This window comes from Alligator sinensis, unplaced genomic scaffold (assembly GCF_000455745.1).
Source record: "Alligator sinensis unplaced genomic scaffold, ASM45574v1 scaffold71_1, whole genome shotgun sequence".
Lineage (NCBI taxonomy): Eukaryota > Metazoa > Chordata > Crocodylia > Alligatoridae > Alligator > Alligator sinensis.
This window is the reverse complement of record NW_005841834.1, coordinates 586,935-607,038: the sequence shown is the minus strand read 5'-3', so window position 1 is coordinate 607,038 and position 20,104 is coordinate 586,935. Positions and strand designations below refer to the sequence as shown.

Here is a 20,104-nt window from a genome sequence, read left to right as displayed (position 1 = left end):
GAGCAGGCCTCGAGCAGCCCCCGCGGGCTCCTCGCGCCCTGCCTTTTCTTTCGCGGGGGTTTGACAGCCGGCAGCTCTTCCCCCGGGGCCTGGCAGGGGGGGCAAGCCGGGTGGGGGGGTCTGATACAATACATTTTTGGCCCCACCAAGTGTTTCTGGGGTGCACTCGGGGGAGGATGGATCTGGCCTCCAAGGGTGGGTGTGGCCTCTCCCACGAGGGTTTGCTCAGCGGAGGGGTGCCTGACTGGCCCTGCCTCCATGTGGGAGCGTGGGTAGCACCCAGGAGATCATAGTGGGGGGAGCATGCAGGCAGCATGGCTGCAGATAGGGCAGGGGGGCTCAAGGAAGAAGAAGGCAGCAGCGGAGCAGGCGGGGGCAGGGCCAGGAGCTGAAAGTGGAGGGGGAAGCACAGGGCTGGGGGCCAAAGTGTTGCAGATTGCACAGGGCAGGGGGATCCGAGTGGCACTCGCAAGTGTGGGGCTACTTTGTGGCAGCCCTCCCAAAAAGGTATTATGGCAGAATATGGCCTGCTCCTTCTCTCAGCACCGACTGACTGGTTCAGAAACATGTCAAGAACCGTTTGCATTCTGTGTATTTTAGACAGCTTTTGGGACTAGATTGAACGATTACGACTATTCTAATATGAAATTTCTGTAGATCAGGTGGCCCCTGGCACCATGGCATCTGGTCAACAGGGCTCCCCACGGGTTGGGAAATTTGGTGTCAGGGGAACAGTGACAGTTAATGCCATCTCCCTCTCCTGCTGCCAAATTCCTAAGCTCCATGGCCAACCCCCATGGCTGGCTTGGGGGCTAGGCCACATCCCCTTCCCCCGGGAAGCCTGGAAGCTGGGCTGTTCCTTCCCCCTGTAAGGCTGGATCAGGACTGGGTCATGCCTCATCACGCTAGGTTGCAGCCAGGTTAAGTCCCCTTCCTTCAGGTGACTGGATCATAACTGGGCTGCCCCCAGGCGCTGGTGTAACCTTCTCTGGAAGCCAGATCTGGGCTACCAGCATGATCTGGCCTGTGGATAGACAGGGAAAAAGATTGAGTACCCTTGCTATAGACCATATTCTCAATAGTGGTGCCATCTTTTTTTTTTTTAAAAATTGTTTTGATGGCATGAAACTTCTGTTTTCTTTAAGAGCATTTCTGATTGACATGAACACAGCAAATGGTAGCAGAGATGTTGTTTTCTGTCCTCTTTTTATTTATTTATTTATTTATTTATTTATTTATTTATTTAAATTAGTCATTTGTTTTTTTGTACAGATTGTTTTTCCATCTAACTTTTCTCCCACATAAATGTTCTGCTACTTATGAAAAGTATGTATTCAGTAGCTTCTTGACTTATCATTGTATTTCAATATTTCAGTCATTTAATTTCAATGAGAAGTAGTTTTTTTCTGTTTCAGAGTATTATCTAGCAACACTTCATCCATTCTGGTTGCTGTAAGAATGGCTGGGTATATATGTAAACTGCTTTTGTTTACTTTTGTTGAATCTGCACCTCTTCTGGCTGTGAAAGTGTTAGATCTCACAAGTTGTCTCACAAATCATGTCTAATCAATATTTGTGTGGAAAGGTAGGGTCCAAAGTGGGGATGACATAGTGTATGTTGAAGTATTTCAGAAGACAGACTGCTACTTGATGAGTCATTCCTGAACTTGATACTGTTGTTGGAGGTGCCCTCTTGGATTTAAATACGTGTATTGAGAACAGAATGCTTTTAGTGTGGGATGCCACCCATCTTTGAAACTTGATCTTCTTTTTTTCCCCCTCCAGAGAGCTTAGAATCATAAGATACAAAATCTGTTTTGAACCAGCTTCTAATTAATCAATAAGTAGGGAATTTTATAGTGAGGGATGCAGGAAGTTATTTGGGCAATATTGGGTGCATCTACACATGAAACTAGTGCACTTGAATAAACTGGTGCATTTCGCACCAGAGTTTATTGCTCCTAACCACAGTGTTTACACATGTGCCCGGGCCGCAGCACATTAAGCCAGGGTGGTGCAGCCCTGCCTGGCAGGGGAGCTGGGGGGTGAGCCTGCTCTGCCCTGGCTCAGTGTGCTGTAGAGGGGCTGACTGGGGCACGAAGGTGGAGATAGCTGGCAGGCAGCCCCCACAGTGCAGCACCCTTGTGCCCCAGCCAGCCCCAGTCACTATTTACTCTACTGTAGCACACTTGTAGACATCTTTGCTTTAGTAAGATAGTACTTGTCAGGCAGTGCTGTCTTACTGGGGAGTTAACTAGTTTAGTCTGGCCTAATACTAGTGTTGCTCGTGTAGACGGTGATGCTTTACTGCAGAGGTAATTAGTCAACTCCATAGTAAAATGCACATGGAGATGCCCTACTGAATAGTGTATGTGTATGTGATCCTACTGATTAGACCTTGGAGCTGTTAGTAGTATTCAAAGAGCTTAATTACAAGTTTTGTATTGTAATTCCATCCCACAGCAAGTATGTTAGAGCTGTCTAGATTTGTAATGAGATTGAAGCAAACCTTCTCTGACATGACTTCATTACTGTGCCGAAACTTGCTTTGATTTTCTTTTTCTTTCATTCTCCTCCCCCCCCCCCCCCACATCTCCCTCAACCTTTAGTTTTGTCACTTCCTATACTGATTCCGAAAGCCAGATCTTGAACCTACTAAGTTGGCTGCAGGAAGACCAGGTCTTGCACATGTTATTTAAAGTGACAAAACTGTCATTATAGGTTTTTACAGCTAAATCTAAAACTGCTTGCTTAGCTTTCTAAAGGCATTGTAGAATTTGCATGCTGATAAGATGTCTTCCTGAGGAAAAAAAATGTTTTTATTAACTTACCATTTAGCTCTTTAAGAAATAAATTTTTGAAGACAGTGCAGGGCCTGATTTTTTCAGATGTGCTGACTGGTGTATCTGTAGTTTCCATAACTTTAGTTGAAGTTTTTGTTGCTGAGAGCCATTAAAAATTAGTTCCATGGTTTTTCAGGGCCATAAATAGGAATAATTTGATAGATTAGCTAGGGACAGAAAGATCTTATAATGGTCATCATAAAATGTTTTATGAAAATGAACATAATTGCATTTCAAGCATTCCTTCCTGAAATGGGACACCCAACAACTTACCTGCACTGTGGTTTATAACAGGATTTCAAAACATGTTAAAGTATTACACTGGGCTTGTGTCATGGTGACTCATGTGACTTCTGTTCTATAGTTTTATAGTTATATTTTCCTTTTTCTTAAAAAAATCCTCTCTCTCTTGTTGCTTGGAAGGCCAGAGTTGTTATTGACAACTTCAGTTTGTTTACTCTATTTAGAAGGAGCTTGCATTGGAACTGAAATAGTTGAATAAGACGAAAGGAAGAAATTATTCCTTCCATGCTTGCAGAAGAGGCTATTCATGTCGAAAAACAGCATTGCAGTTCAAGAAATGTGGTTTCAGCCAAGGCTTTCTAATTCATTGGTTTGACTTTCTTTACTACTTCAGCAACAAACATGTACTGCTTAAGGTTTTTTAATTAAATTTAATTTATTGTTTTAATAGATTATGACAGGCATCAGCCTTAACATAGGTTTTTCATAATTTTAAATTAAATTTTAGATGCTTAGCTACCACCTGTCTTCATTGATAGTTGAACTCTCTGCTGATAAACCAATTCTCTTGGGTAGGCACTAGATTGATTACATTTCAACAGTATAGTGTTTGAGTGACCTTCCATTATCAGCGTTGTGCCAATACTCCTCAAAAATCTTAGTCCATGACAGAGATAAAAAGAGAGAAGATTGATAAAGACCAAGAGTCTTAAAATAGAGCTTGCAGTATGACACAATGGACAGAATCTCAAATGGAATCCATAGTTCATATGTAATTTCCTCAGATCATTGCAGTCCTCCAGTGACTGGCCACATTTGTCTAATAATTACTTTTTTGAAATTTATATGGGCCTAATCTAAGCATCTTGAGGTTGAGCGCATCAAATCATGCTGTTGATACATGTCGGGGTAGCATAGTTGCTTCTAATTCACAGTGAAATTAAGTTATTTAAAACAAAGTTTATATTAACAAGCTATGATGATCTCTAAGTATAGAGATCCCTAAAATATATATTTTGCATATTGTTTTTCATGCATCACAAACTGACTAATGGATTATATGTTTCAATTCATGGAAGGTGCAAAGTTGTTATAATTCTTATCTGAGTGCCTGGCTTTTCTGAGAGTAGGAGCCTGTTTTAGGACTCCTGCTTCTAACTTGAGGTCACTGCTATCTCTTCAATTCTTAACATTGTTGAATTTGATTACTGTCATGCTTCCAGACATCCCACCGCGTGAGATTAAGCTTCATGCTGAATGCTGGGAAGTGGGAATGAGACTGGCAGACTTGCTGGTATAATGCAGACACATGCTTTGTGGATATATTCAGTCTCTAATTAACCAGTGTTTTAGAAAGTGAGTAATGATTGGTCTGCTTCATAGGGATTCCTTCTGACAGTTTATATTGTCATTTCTAAACATGGAGGGTTGCTTTTCCTGTACTTTTTTGGCACTGCAAAAACAATATGGATTCCCTGTCTTCCAAAGACCTGTATTCAAACACAAAACCTTCCCAGTGACCTTAGCAATATTAAGACAAACTAACTTTGTGCATGTAAAGTCAATGCAGATCAAGTGTGAACTTGATGAAGGTGGGGTATGAGTTACTTTCTGTTATCTCTTGTGCATGGAACAAAACTAATAGTGTCTTTATTAATAGCATTTACAATAGGACGGTAGAGAAACTTCCACAATTCTTTCTTCTTAAATTATACAGTCTTCTTAAACAGTCAAAAAGTTTTTGGTGTGTAGTGTGTGTTCTGTTATGTCCTGACTGTACTTATTATTTGCTAAGATTGAAGGACCTGCCCCTCACTAGAAGTATATAAAAGGATGAGAATTGAGAGAGAGCTTTATTTACAACTGTGGTTAAAATCGACTGGCTTCTTGTGCTCTTGGATATCTAACATGAGGCAGTCTAGTGAATAGTTCATCCAGACTGGAGTGGATTGCCAAAAGTAAGTCTTTGAGACTTTGCATTTCTCAGACAAAGGTATTGAGTGTTGTTAGTTACAGCGTGCAGAGTACCTTATGTATGTGCCCTCTACCATTTATTTGCATTTTTATCTTGTTTGAAATACAGACTTGGATAGCATGTAACATTCACATGGAAAATTTATAAAATTGACAGCCCATTTTATTAATTATCATTAGTATTAATTATCATTATGATGATCATTATTTGTATTCCTCCCCTTACCTACCTGCCTTAGCCCTTCATATATTTTTAATAAGCCTTCTCAATAAATATTTCTTAGTGTGGTATATTTGTTATTGCACCTTCACTTTTGTTTGCTTATATCCTCTCTGTTTAAAATTATTAGGGATATTATAGCAATGCAGACAACATGGAACAGTGAAAATATAATGGCAGTGGTGTTCATCCACTGGCTATTGTCTGAGTTGACGTTAGCCAGCCGCAATATCTTTTCAAAACAAAAGAATATGAGGGGTATAAGGACTGAGCTTTCTATTTCGCTGAATTAAATGGAAAGCTAGGAAGTTAGGGAAGAATGTATTCTGTTCTGGAAAATATGCTAAAAATGGTGAAAATTGGAATTGTACATGATACTTTTTGCTGAAGTTTAATAATTTTGACTGTATGACTGGATGATTTCTAAAAGTGAATGGGATGCCATACCAGAGAGTTTTAACAATTTTGAATGGGGTAAGGTTTAATAGTGTTGATATTTTTTTCATCACTAGAAAGGCTAAGGTGCTAGACTGTTGGAGCTAGACTGTTCTTAGTGGTGGCATATGCTGCAACTCGAGACCATTGCTCTTTTTTCTATCAAGGGACGTTTAGGTTGGATATTAGGAATAATTTTCTAACTAGGAAGGCAGTAAAACACTGGAACAAGTTACCCAGAGACGTGGTAGAATCTCCATCCTTGGAAGTTTTTAAGACCCAGCTAGGCAAAGCTTTGGCTGGAACGATCAAGTTGGGGATGGTCCTGCTTTGAGCAGGGGACTGTACTGGATGACCTCCTGAGGTCCCTTCCAACCCTTATTTTCTATGAAAAAGGACTTTATTCGTGTAACAATGAACAAGGGATCTAAAAGGCATTTGAAAGGACTGTCATACCCTTATTACTACATATAATTAGTACCTTTTAACTTTTGATATTTTTAGCTTATAAAGTGTATCGTACATAAGTTATTACACACTACTTTTAAAAACAAAGAAGAAAACTACAATAACATTTCAATCTATAAAAGTTCAGTGACACCTTCTCAATGTCTGAGTAACCTGCTGAGCCTTCCCTGTCAGTAAAAACATAAGCAAATGGGGCTCACAGTTTACCCTTCAATAGGCAGCTTGTGAAATTTTAAGTGGAAGCACATACTGGAAGTCAAGGGGATAAACCTAGCCATTAGCAATTTGTATGTTCCATCATATCTCAACTGCTCTATTAGACCACTAGAATATTGTGTCCAATATAGGTCCGAATGCACCTGTAAGTGTTCTGAAAGGCAGAGCACAAGCTTTCTGTGGTCTATGTGACTGATACTGATAAGTAGGTAGCTAGCCAAATTCTGAAGATTTCAAGAGGTAATCATAGATTGGTCCATCCAGAAAATAGGTAAAAGTCTGTAGTCAAAGATGGAAAGGTCTGCTATATATAACTGTATAGTAGAGCTAGAGCCACATCTAAAATGAGTGCTTGCAGTATCTAATGGTTGCACTAAAACAGTCTAGCAAATTTTTTAAATGTGTTTGGGGTAACTTCTTGGCACGGGTAGTGGAGAGGCCAACTTGCAGGGAATGGGCAATGGTGGGGTGGAGTTCTTCCTGGCTTGTTGCTCACAAATAAGAAGGAATTGCTTGAGAGTGTGAAGATAACTTGGGTGATAATGACCACAAAATGACAGAGTTCGGAATCCTAAAGCTGGGCAGGATTCCTGGGTGGGGGGGAGGAATCCAGGAGAGCTGGCTTTACTTCAAGGAGGCCATTTTCAGAGTTCAAGAGCAAAGTATCCTAATGCAACAGAAACATGAGAAGTGTAATGGTTTCAAACTCAAAAAGGGATCCTACAAACAGTGGAAACGTGGTTGTATTACTAGAGACAAGTATAACGGTTTTGTACAGCTATGCAGGAAAAAATTGGGAAAGCCAAGGCATGATTTGAGCTGCAATTAGCAAGGGATATAAGGCAATTAAAAGGGGTTACACAAATATGACAGAAGTAGGAGGAAAACCAAGGAAACGATACGTCCTTTACTGAATGCAAAAGGGGAGAACCTAGGTATGGATGATGCAGAGAAGTCTAAAGAATTTGATGTTGTCTTTTTTTTTTTTACCTCACTATACACAGATAAGTTCAACTAATAGACTAACCCCTTTCTGCCTGGAGTGAGCCTCATCCGCATCTTGCCCCAGCCCGGCCCTGGCTGGGCAAGCGGCAGCAGGGCAGAGGCCCCGTTCCCAGCGCTGCCATGCCCAGATCCCATGTCCTCTTGCCCCACTCCCCGTGTAACCCATCCCCTGCCCCAGCTGGGCAGTTTGTTCCAGTCCCAGCCCCAATGCCTTCCTCCCCTCTCCCACAACCCCAACAGATTTACCAGCTGCAGCCAGCTGCCTGTTTAGGTTATGGCCAAATCTTTTTCTGAAACTTTTCTAAATTGATTCGGATGCTTTGAATCATTTTGGAGCTTTTAATTGGTTTCCTGATTTGATTTGGATTTGGAGATTTGGTCCCTGAATCAGGCCGAATCTCCTCCGAATTAAATCAGCTACCAAAGTTTTGCACAGTCTTAGAGCTCTGTATTAGCAGTACTTCAACCAGCATAGTCCTTTTGTTTCCCTCTTTGCCTTTGCTGTTATGTAACATGGAAGTGTCACAACCCAAAGTTGTGATTTTTGTTTTGTGTGTGCTTCGGCACTGCTAAATTATTTTCCCGCCAAATTACAGCTTCTTTGCACGGTTGAGTTTTCTGCTGTAAAGGAGAACTCCGGTGCAACGGAGAATTTTCCCACCAATTTATAGCTTTCTTTACATGGTGCATTTCTTTTGCATCTCAGAAATGCACGGTGCAAAGGAGTTCCCGCCATTTGTATGTTAATTCGAGCCCCATTATTGGCTTGTGTTAAATTATGCACACGTGGTGGCTAGCAATTGGCTTGCTAGCCGTATAAAGAGCTTGGGTGGTTTCCGCCCAAGTTGGAGAGAAAGCAATTGGAGTCCGAGAGGGAGAGCGCGAAGATCTCTAAGCGCTGTGGATCCTTACGAACCCAATGCATTTCTTAAGAAGGCAACAGAGGTCTAAACAGCCTCTGGCCTCTCCCCGTCACCGAGCGCAATCCTAGACGTATCCCTATCCTATATACTCAAGAACCAAACCCACGGAGCTTCGACAACTCCGTTGGGAAAGAATTGCCGAACCCGTGGAGCCTTAACAACTCCGGGGCCCAAGAACCGAGTTTGTCATAGTCCTCCAACGAGGGCTTAAGCGGAGCTGAACCTGGGAAACTGTCCAGCCTACACCGCGACCATCTTGGGTGTAAGTAAATAATCTTTGAATCAACCACTACGCATCTGTGACTAATTCTAGCCCGTGCGTGCCTTGCCGCTGCGCGGTTTCCTCTGACCCCGCGTGTGCAAAGACGGGTCTGCATATCGCTCCCGGCTCGCACATGGCAACATGGACGGGATCAGGAGGCGGCCCGCACAGGAAGCATAAGGGACAGAGACCAAGAAAGGACAGAGCAGAACTTTTTTTTCTTAAGTGAGTATATATGGGGTAGATAATTACTATTAGTTATGTTCTCTTCCAGGGAGGAAATGCAAGTCATATGAGAGCTTTTCCTATCACACCTACTTAGAGCAGGTGTATTAATAACTGATGGCCAGCAGTACTGGAGCCACCTGCTAGATCTAAAAGAAAAAAACCCGTGTTGGTCTTTGTTTAGTACCAGGAATTTAAACAAAGTGGCTACTATAATCTTCTTACTCTTCTCCAGCTTAAAATTAGACTCCCATTCCCAATATCCTTGTCCAGGTGGTCCCATTCCTGGTATCCTGTCATTCCCATCCTGCCATGGGAGTCATGTTTTTGGGTTCCTAGCCAATGTGCATTCTGGTTAGCTGAAAAAACCGATGTGGAGGCAGAGCATATTAAAATAAAAATCTCTCCTGAGTGTGTCTCAAATAAATTTGTAATGACTTGTAACTTGGGCAGGTATTCCCAGGTACAGTAGAAGACATCCCTGATACAGAAGTCATTCCCTGCGAAGTTTAATTCCCTGCTCCAGCGCACTGAAATAGTAGATCTTTCAAAGAAGAAATCACTGAATTTTTATAGAATATCACTGAAACATTTCTTTCTAGCCCGGTTGTCAGAAAAGGCTGACATACATTGGCTGAAACATCTAAAAAAAACAGCATGAATAAGATGGAAAATTTTAGCCCACATGATTGTAGTTCATCAAAATTATAAGCAGCTAGGAAAAAAGGTCTCATAGGAAGTATAATGCTTCCTTAGTAATAGCAGGTCTAAAAGCTTACCCATAATGCTTCCCTTGCAAGTTTTGCTAGTGTTACAAATAATTCAGATCATTATAATTTAAGGAAATTAGAGAAAAGAATACTTTCTTCACTTTTGCTCCTATTGTTGGTCAGGTCTTTTTATTACATTTTGTAGACTTTTCACATGGCAACAGGAAAGATTAAAATATATTTTTTAAAAACAGTAATATCAGAACTTCAGGAAGTTTTACTTTAGTTTTAAAATACTTTTGCTTTCTGGGTAGCTTTCTATTTTGTTTTGAGGTTGTTTTTTTTTTCTGAGTGAGTTTCTTTGCTCTTCTTAAATATGGATTTGAAGTGGATATTTTCCAGCAACAGTGGTAGTGTGTTAAGAATGCTGAAAGAAAATACTCAGTTCCTGTTGTTGTAGCTATAATGGGTGCTAATTGGTGTGTATTATGTAAAGCGTTATTTTCTTATGAGCTCATAACAAATGCTTAACTGAGTTTGTTCAACTAAGTTCATTATATTTTAATAGTGATTTGAGTGCCAATTCTTTCTGAACAGTAAGGTTTTGAAAAATGTGTGTTCTACTGTTGAAAAATGTGGCCATAGATAACACATGGTTGCTAAGGGAATACAAAATATTTAATCTTGAGATCACATTCTAATTTACTTACGCTGATCTGGGTATGAAAAAATAATTTCTAGTAAACTGCCACTATTGTCTTCGATAGCCTTGTCGGTAATATCAGTAAAGGTACCAAGAAGTATGAGTGGGGGCTCATCCTTTGGAAAAGAGAGAGGTTTGGTTGGATTAGGGTTTATAAGTGTGTATGCCTACTTTTATTTATGCTTTATTGTCTAGCTCCAGTTCCACTGCCATTTTCCATGGTTTGAGGCAGGAAGCTGCCCTCAGTTGCTGAATGTAGCAACTGGTAGCAGGTGTGAATGATAAGCTAGGGCAGGGGTCGGCACGCCTGCCAAGCATGGCACATGAGGCCATTTTCCTTGGCACGCATTGGGGCCGGAGAGGCAGCAGCCATTTGCAGCCTCCTGGCTGCAGCCAGCCCCAGCTCTGGGTAGCTCCGAGGGGGGGAAAATACCAGCCAGCCCCAGCTCTGGGTAGCTCAGAGGTGGGCAAAATACAGCCTGTGGGCCAGATGCGGCCTGCGAGGCCATTCTATCCTGCCCGCGGGGCCCCTAAAAAATTTAGAAAATTAATATTTATCTGTCTTTGGCTCCTGTCAAAAATGGCAAGAACCAGGCGCAGTAGGACCCAGGGGAAGCCTGGCAGGCTCCTGCAACAGCAGGGCCCGCCTAGCCCCACCTCCCCAGCAGCCTGGAACCATGTGGCTGCACCCGCACTGGAACCTTAGGTAAGGGGGTGGGGAGGGCAGGGAAGGAGCCCGGGTGAAAAAAGCCCCCTCCCCCACTGCTGCTGCCCGCCCGGAGCTCGCACTCTGGGCAGCACAGAGGCGGTGGTGGCAAACGTTACTCAGCGCAGCAAATTGTGGGGGCTGTAGCTGCTGCTGCTGTGCACAGCCCCGACAGGTGAGTTCGGAGTCGGCATGGGGCCCAGGCCGGCAGCAGGGGCAGGTTACAAGCTGGTGCTGAGCACAGGGAAAAGCACCCAGTGCCCTGCGCTGTAGCCACTTGCAGCCCACATGGGGCTGCCTGTGCCTGCTCAGGACAGTCCCGCACAGGCTATGAGCAGCTGCAGCAGGGAGTGCCAACCACAGGGCAGGGGAGGGGCCACTTTTCCCCCACGCTCAGCACCAGTTCGTTTCCTGCCTGGGAGCAGGGAGCCAGGGCTGTACGTTGCCCCCCACCTGTGCTGGGGGGCACTGGGAGTGAGGGGGTGCATGGGGCCCACACCGGTCCCCCAGGGCCAGCACCGGCGGGGCCCAGAGGAGGGCAGCAGGAGTTCAGGGTCCCGGCCAGCAGGGGCTCTATGGAGCTGGGCCAGCTCTCCCTTCTACTTGTTGGTCCAGCCCAGCCTGGCTCCACAGATCCTTGCCAGCCTGTGCCCTGGCCCCACCGGTGGTGGCCCTGAGACATTGGTCTCAAGACATCGAACATTGGTCCCAAGATGGTGACAGGGGGCAGAGCGTCTGTCAAGGGATGGGGCTACCCATGCGGCCCTTGACAGCTTGCCAAAACTGGGTAAGCAGCACTCTGCCTGAAATAATTGTCCGCCCCTGGGGTAGCTGCTGCCAGCCGGGAGCCCAGGCTGCTCCCAGCAGGCAGCTGGGATGCTGCAAGCCCTGCTGGGAGCAGCCCGGGCTCCATGGCTATTAGCAGATACCTAGAGCTGGGGCAGTCCCAATGGGTGCAGTGCTGGCACCTGCTTACTTCCTGGAGGGCTGGGAGACAGCTAGGGCTGGGGCTAGAAGGGGAGGGCAGCAGCTGTTTGTAGCCTCTTGGTTGCAGCGGGCCCCGGCTCTGGATAGCTGCTGATAGCCACGGAGCCTGGGCTGCTCCCATGGAAGCCCTGCTGCAAGCAGCCCGGGCTTTGTGGCCGTCAGCAGCTATCCAGAACCTGGGCCAGCCGCAAACATCTGCTGCCTCTCTGCCCCGGCCCTGGCCTCAGTTGCCTCCCAGCCCCGGGCTCCGGGGAGGCAGCACATACCAGCAGTGCTCCCTGCTGCGCTGCCTTCGCCACTTCTGCAAAGCAGTGTTGGAACCCAGCGTGGCAGGGCACAGTGGGGGGTGTAGAAAGCTGCCTGCTCTGAGCTCTCCGCTGCCCTGCCACGCTTCCCCTGCAGGCAGGGGCAGCAGCGAGGGGCACGACCCTGTGCTGCTGCCCATGCTGCTTCCGTGCACACAGGGGAAGTGTGGCAGGTCTGGGGCTGGGACGCAGCTGGGGCCAGGGCTGGGATGGAGAGGCAGCAGATATTTGCAGCTGGCCCGGGTTCTGGGTAGCTGCTGACGGCTATAGAGCCCGGGCTGGGGGGCAGGGGGCCCAGGCAGGGCTTCCTGCCATATACCCCCTGCCCTCATTTTGTTTTTCTGGCATGCCAGCACTCTGGCACCTTCCAAGGTAGGCATTGCGGGGGGTTTTGGCACTCCGGCCAAAAAACGTTGCCTACCCCTGAGCTAGACTGTTCTCAGTGGTGGCAGATGATAGAACAAGGAGCAATGGTCTCAAGTTGCAGCAAGGGAAGCTTAGGTTAGATATTAGGAAAAGCTTTCTCATTATTTAGGCAGGTAGTAAAGCACTGGAACAGGCTACCTAGAGGTTGTGGAGTGTCCATCCTTGGAGGTTTTTAAGACCCAGCTATACAGAACCTTGGCTGGGATGATCTAGTTGTAATGGTCCTGCTTTGAGCAGGGGGTTGGACTAGATGACCTCTTAAAGGCCACTTTCAGCCCTAATTTTTTATAATTCTGTGAATATTTTTCCTTCTCAAAAGGTGGCATAAACCAGTGAGCTGAACTAAAGATATGAACGCAGATGGATACTTGTAAACTACAAAATAGTTTTGATAGAAATGATTGTTTCCTGAAGTGTGATGCATCCCCAGGGTAGATAAAAATACATTAAAAAATAAATTAAAAAAACAGATATTTTTTATTTAATCACATTTTTTATTTTTTGTTTCAGATGCTTTTAAAAAAATAAACATATACAAATAGTTTTAATTTAAGGTATGTTAAAGCTCAAACATAACATGGAATAAGGATTATAACTTCTAATTATATGCTGTTTGAGACAATATATTCATGTAACCTTTTCAGAAGTTTTAAACAGGTCACAACAGGCTATAGACTATATTAGGGGCCCAACCTTATGGGATTCCTAGAGGCTCCTCTATAGATTAGTAAAGATTAAAGAAAACCCCTCTACCCGACGGGACTTAGTGCTCAGTCTAGAAGATCCCATTAAGCATCTCTGTGGTGCTTAGTTTCAGTTCTCAAACTGTGGATTTGTCTCTCCAGAGATCATAGGCAGACAAGGTTCTTTGGGTAAATGTGGTATCTTTTACTAGACCAACTAAATGTTGGAAAAATTATTCTTTGCAAACTTTCGGGCAGAAACACTTCTTTAGGCATAAGGAGTTTGTTGTCTCCAGAGATTAATGTCCTTGTTAACAGCAGTATATGGAGATGAGAGATAACAGACCTGATTACCCACCCATCAGCCCTGTTGTCTCTGCAAGTTTGTGTACACACAGTCAAGCCCTCACCTTTCTCTAAAAGTGCAAAGTTTCAAGAAGTTAAATGAATAAAGGATCTCAAACAACATGAATGCACTTCTTGTAGAATACAGTGATTAAACCAAGGCTTCCTGACAAGTGATTTAAAATCGTTTTGATTTAAATCAGATCCACCCTGTGTCCCAAACTGGTGGAACATCTGTCTACAAACAAATTAGGGATGTGAATGGTTAAACAATCTCCAATCAATTAATTGTTTAACTAATAAGTCCAGTGGTAACTGATTATAGTTTACCAGTTATTGTTTAGCATGGGGATGGGTGAAGCAGGGAGGGGAAGAGAAACTGCGCAGTGCCCCAACAGGAGCCAGAAGGCAGTAGGGCAGGTGGGGAAAAAAAAAAAAAGAGCAAGGAAGGGTTGGGGGGAGGTGGAACTAGCACCTACAGCTAGGCTCTGTGGACCCCGGTGTAGCTGCTTACAGCCTCCCTGCCACTTGCCCTGAGCAGCTCAGTCTTGGGCCTGGGGAGATCCTCCCATCTTCTTCCTCCTTCCCCCCCGCATCATTCTTGATGGGCAATTCGCTAGTAATATATACAATATTACTGTATTTACCCAGACAAAAGATGACCCTGAATGTCAGATGACACCACCCCCATAATTAGATTCCACACATGGGAAATATATACATTAATAAATTTATTATAATTTTCCACATATGGAATCTAATTATTGGAGGATCATCTTAAATTATTTCCTCCCCACTACTGCAGGTGGTGGGGGAGAGGTGGTGAGGGAGGAAGTAAGGGGGCAGGTGGTGGCAGACAGATAGTGGTGGAGGCAGTAGTAGGGCAGGTACCGGGAGGCAGGAGGGGCAGGCAGTGAGAGAAGCAGGTAACTTTCCTCCTGTTGCCTGCCCCCCTCAGCCTCAGGCTGCCCTAATTCCCTCTTTCCTTGTTCCCACCTCCTCATCCCTTCATGCCACTTCTGCCCCCCCTTCTCTTCCCCTCCCCCCAGTTTATCTTCCCCCTGCCTGCCTCTATACTTTTGCTCCATGCTGACATGCTTTGTCCCTGCTGCAGCCTGGGGCATGGAACATGGCTCCAGCCTAGCCCCATAGCAGCAACATGGAGGTAACACTGCTGCTTCAGCCTGGAGAGGGGCGGGGGGAAGAAACCATGTGGGGAGTGAGGGCGAGAAATGGGGGATGCAGGGGAGGAGTGGTGGGTCCTGCAGAGGCTGGGGGAGGGGGAAGGTGGCAGCTCTGGCTCTGACTCCAAACCCTTGATCCCCACTGCCTCTTGCTTGATTGTAAGGCAAGAGCTTTTTCCTCCATGTTAAATGGGAGGGGAGGGGCTCGTCTTCTACTTAAGTAAATTTGGTAATACTGTAACAGCAAAAATAAGCATACTTTATTACTAAATTCTGAGAGCTTAAAAACATGTTTGGAGGTGTTTACATATGCTGCATGAGAAGAGCAGCATTGAGTGCACTTTGTGATACCCACTGTAGATTGAGTATCCGGCTTGTAAATTAATTTGCTCATTTTGGGTGAAAGAACTCTGTTAGTAGCTCCACTACTTTTCAGTAACAGCTTTGTTTTGGAAATTTTCACTGAGCCCTTCTGGCTGTGAGTATTGCCGAAATAAATTGCAAGCCTTCAAAGCTTCTAATTTTGATAGAGGTGGATTTTCATCGAAATAATCACCCTCTTGATTAAGTTTGGAAATAACTAGGTATTTGCAAAAAAAAATTCTTTAAGTTGACTCTTCCACTTTTTCAGTCAGGTGATGACCACATCACCTGTTATCCAGGCAGGTGCAAAGAGGTTTAATGATGTCCTTTAAAAAGCATCAAGATGTTTTGATTTCCTAATCAGCAAGGCTTTTGTCAGTCCCTTCTGTTGGCACAGATGTACACCATTGCCCTCTTTGACAGGGTGAAAGGATCCTTTTCCATTTTTCTTCCCACATCCTCTTTCTTACAGAGGCCTTTCAGATGCAGACCTGCAGTGTCCGCATAGTAGATGTCAGGTGGGGAAGACTTTTAAAAAAATGCAAGAGAGTCTTCCACTCTGCCATTGCTCAGCTCCTGGTTTATCTGCTGACTGTCTCTCTCCATTCTCTTTCTTTCCCCTTTCCCTTTCTCTCTGTCTCTCCCTCTCCCATTAAAACATTCCTTATGCCTTGTGAACGAGCCATCCCTTTTCTTAAAATCATGCAGTCTAGCTGAACTAGCAAGCTCAGTAGCCTTTTATATGATTGCAGGAGCTGTGCTTTCTGGACCATGTTCCCTTTTCTCTTTGAATCAGAGAAAGAGAGCCATGTCAGCACGGTGCTTTTCTTTCATACCTATGTTTACAGTAGCAGTATTGCCAACCCCACTGTGTCAAAAATCATGAGATAAACTCATTCCAAAGCTCTTGATTTTATTTTATTTTTTTAAGTGCATCATGAGATGCTATTTTTGAAGTAAGTGTGTGTGTGTGTGTGTGTGTGTGTGTGTGGGGGGGGGTGTTATTTGTGAAGGTGTGGGGTGCTGCGGGTGTGTGTGGGGTTTGAAGCCCAGGGAGGAGGGTCCTCACACACCCTGGCAAGATGTGGGGTGCTATGGGTCAGGAGTGAGGGGCAGCAGCTAGGCTGGGGAGGGCTGTGGCTTGGGGAACACACACACACACACACACACACACACCCACACACACACACACACACACACACACACACACACACACACACACACACACACACACACACACACACACACACACACACACGGCTCTGTTGCATGATTCTCCCTGGCCCCATGCACCCCAGCTCCTGCCCCACTCCTTCCCTCACTTTGGGGGGGACCTCAATCTGCCACCACCACCCCTTCCCTCTCCCTTTGCCCCTTCCCCTTCACAGACCTACCAGCTTGGTGCTCTCTACATGGGCCAGAAGAAAAAAATCCCGAGATTTGTTCTCTCTATCAGGAGATCATGAGTCAGAGTTGATTTGAATTGGAGATCAGGAGTTTCATGACTTTTTTTTTTTTTTTTTTCTGAGAGTTGGCATTACTTCAATAGCTCTTCCCCAGTCTGTTTTTATTGTCAGTTTCTCTCTCTGCTTCCATGTTGTATCCTGCTTAGTCAGCACAACTTCTTTGACTGCAACTTGGTTTTGATTAACCCTGGGAGCTCGATAGACTCTCATAGTGTTGATTTTTTTCTTTAAGTGGGAGACTTGGCATTTGGTCTGGTTTTGACCACCCCACAAAAAAAAAATATATATAACCCACACCTACTGTTGGACATTGTGATTTACGTCACATCCACCCTTCATAAAGGTTGATCTTAGGCAGTAGATATTTTGCTGTTACCAGGTAAAAAATATGTAGTAGGAAAATGTTCCTAGGAGAAATGTTGCTGGCAAGTAGTTGTTGCTCTTACGAGTAGGGATCTATCAAAACTGAGGAGCCAGGCAGCCAATTTTTGTGGGCTGATTGCGGCGCTGACTGCTGTTTTCATGTGCTTATTGCTGTGGGGTTCCCCCACTCCTCTGGCCAAGGGGCCAGGGCCCCACCCCTCACCACTGATGGGCCCCACCCCTCACCACTGGTTGGTCAAGAGGGCTGTCTGGTGCAGTCCCACCCCTTACTGCTGATTGGCAGAGAGGAGTGGGGCCATGCTACGGGCAGCCCTCTCAGCCAATCAGTGGCAAGGGATGGGGGGGAAAGGCAGATGCTATTTTGGTCACTCCCCTCTGGGGAGCTAGCAGTTTATTTTTTAGTAAGTTTTTTATTTTGTAGACAATGCCAGATTTTGCGGTTTCTACAAAATTGTGAATTGAGTAGGTTTCTACTTATAAGGTGTTGCCATAAATAAGCATCTGCTGTAATAGCATTGATTATTCTTTCCTTTATTCAGGATTTTTCTAAATTATATGAAACATGGCTATCGGAGTCCACTTGTGTTGCTATGGAAGTCTGGTCCCAACTGATACAACAGATAAATTGGTATGTTAAATGCAGACATGAAAGCCCTTTTTTGTGAAATGGAAGGAAACTAGAAGTGGATTAGCATAGATGGGAATTAATTTTTTGACACTAAGCTCTATTACATTTATAGATTGGTCATAGGCCAAAAAATTCCGTATCTATACATATATAATAAATGTGTATGTCTTGTTTTGCTTTTATTAGAAAATGAACCTACAGTGCAAAGTGGAGACCTATTACCATGTAAGATTTGTGGAAGAACATTCTTTCTATTAGCACTGGTGAGTAGCAGTAGCACCTTCCCTATTGATTCTTTTTTAATAGAGTAGACATACCAATCTGAGCATAACAGAGTAATATGATACCTCAGAGATACTGGAGCTAAGCATCTAGGCTTAATTTTTAAAAAGATACTAGGGTTTCCAAGTATTTTGGTTGTTCAGTGTTCAACTTGAAACTCTTAAAGGGCTTTTAATTTTTAATTAGACCTTTTCAAAGGCATTTCATATTGGGCACCCAAGAGTCGGTCTACTTAACTGGGGTTTTGTTGTTGTTGTTTTTTTATAACTTGATTTTTATCAAGTTAAAAGTTCAAGGGCTTTATTTGTTACTTTGTCTTTGACCATCCTGGCTATAAAATACTTGAAACCTATACATTTTTTTTTTAAAAAACTACTTAAACTGATAATCCTGGAATACACAACTTAATTTTCCTCTTCAAAACTTTTTTTCTTAACCCATAGTATTCCTTTGAACCGCAATGCAAAAAGTAAGATATTAAAGTCTGAGGTACACGTGGAAAATAGGGTTACTCTTGTACTTGAACGCATATATCGAATATTGACTTACACTGTTGATTAGGTAGATGATATTTGTCCAATAAATTCATTTTGTGTAAGCAGTTTTAATAATGTAGGTGAATAAAAATATTCCTTGTGCTACTTTTTCCCCTGTTTACTTGAATTTGTTTGATTGTTTATGTGCTATTTAAGAAATGCATGGGGATTCAATAAGGAAATATTTGTGACATAAGCATGAACGTGATACTGTTCTTACCTCTAAGCCTCTTCATTCTGGTTGGCTTTTTTATTTGCTGATTTAAATACCTGGAAAGGAAGAATGAAAGAATGCTGTCACTTGCATTTCCAAATATAAATGTTGCATACTGTGTGTTTCTTTTCTCTTCTGACAGAAAAAACATGCACCTATTTGCCAAAAAACTTCCAGTAAGAGAAGAAAGACATTTGATTCCAGCAGACAGAGGGCAGAAGGAACTGATATTTCTACAGTAAAACCTCTTAAGCCACGGGTATGTAAAGCCTCTGTCTATTATAATTTTTAGAGAAAATACTGTACGTATGCATAAAAATATGGTTCATCTAATTTACATCACTTTTTCAAAGATATAAAGAAATAACCCCTAGTATTTTAATAAGATATTAGCTGCTATGATCGCTGAAATCAAAATGCTGCAAGAGCAGAAGAAAAAGGTGGTAACCACCATGGCCTTTTTCTTAAATCTGAAGTATTAGTGTTATTGTTTTCAAGACTAATACTCTCTTCCAGTACTATAATCTGTCTCTGTCTTTGTCCTGGACAGAAACCAGTCTTTTGTGACTATCTGCTAAGACCTAATATATGCTGTTATCTCTCTGTCTGTAAAACTGAGACCTGAGCTATGGGACTCATAATCTGACTATTCCAGGTGTTGGAACCAGTGCAATTATAACTTCAGTCAAGATTTGTCAAATATACCAGGAAGCCAAGAATGTCTTTGTATAGATGGTTGCCTACCCTTTTACTGCATCTCTTATTAAGGGCTGGAGGGAAAGCTCCTTGATCCTCAGTCCTGTAGGAGTTGGAGAATACACCATCAATGCACACACTCTATCTAGGAGCACACATCTTTTACACGGCTACTTTTCCCTGAGTTTCAGACTCCTTTTCCTTCTAATGCCCCCCCCACTCCATTAAGCCACACGGGGCTGCAGGAGCTACTCTGTGTTGAGGGGGAAAAACAGAACCTAGCAGCACAGAAAAGCTTCTCCTACTGGCTATCTACTGTGTCTAGGCATTTCCAAATGCAAATAGCAAAATGCTCAAAAAGGTTGGTTTGCTGCCCACTTAAACGCAGGTATGTTAACCGTTTTGTCTTTTATGGTTGCTGTGTGTGTGTCTATTAATTTATTTTTTGAACTGTTCAGTCTGATCCTGAGATTTTGAGATAAAAGGGAAAAGAAGAATTCTGTTCAGTCTTGAATATTGTTCACACTTACGCTTGCCTATCTGCTGATAGATATAAAAATTCATTGCACTTTTTTAGCATTTAATTTCATAGTTTCACAATAATAGCTAACTAATTTGTTTTTGTAATTAGCATAAATATCTAAGCTACTGAAGATTAAAGTCTCTCTCTTC

At 43.6% G+C, this 20,104-nt stretch overlaps 1 protein-coding gene across 1 annotated transcript in view; it reads left to right on the top strand.

Annotated features, from left to right (window-relative positions):
- ZC2HC1A (zinc finger C2HC-type containing 1A) overlaps positions 1–20,104 on the top strand; it is a 53,791-nt gene that overhangs the window by 3,816 nt on the left and 29,871 nt on the right. The window contains exons 3-4 of the mRNA XM_025200448.1: positions 17,891–17,967; positions 18,879–18,995. Coding sequence (XP_025056233.1) covers positions 17,891–17,967; positions 18,879–18,995 — 194 coding nt within the window. The remainder of the gene's footprint in view (positions 1–17,890; positions 17,968–18,878; positions 18,996–20,104) is intronic.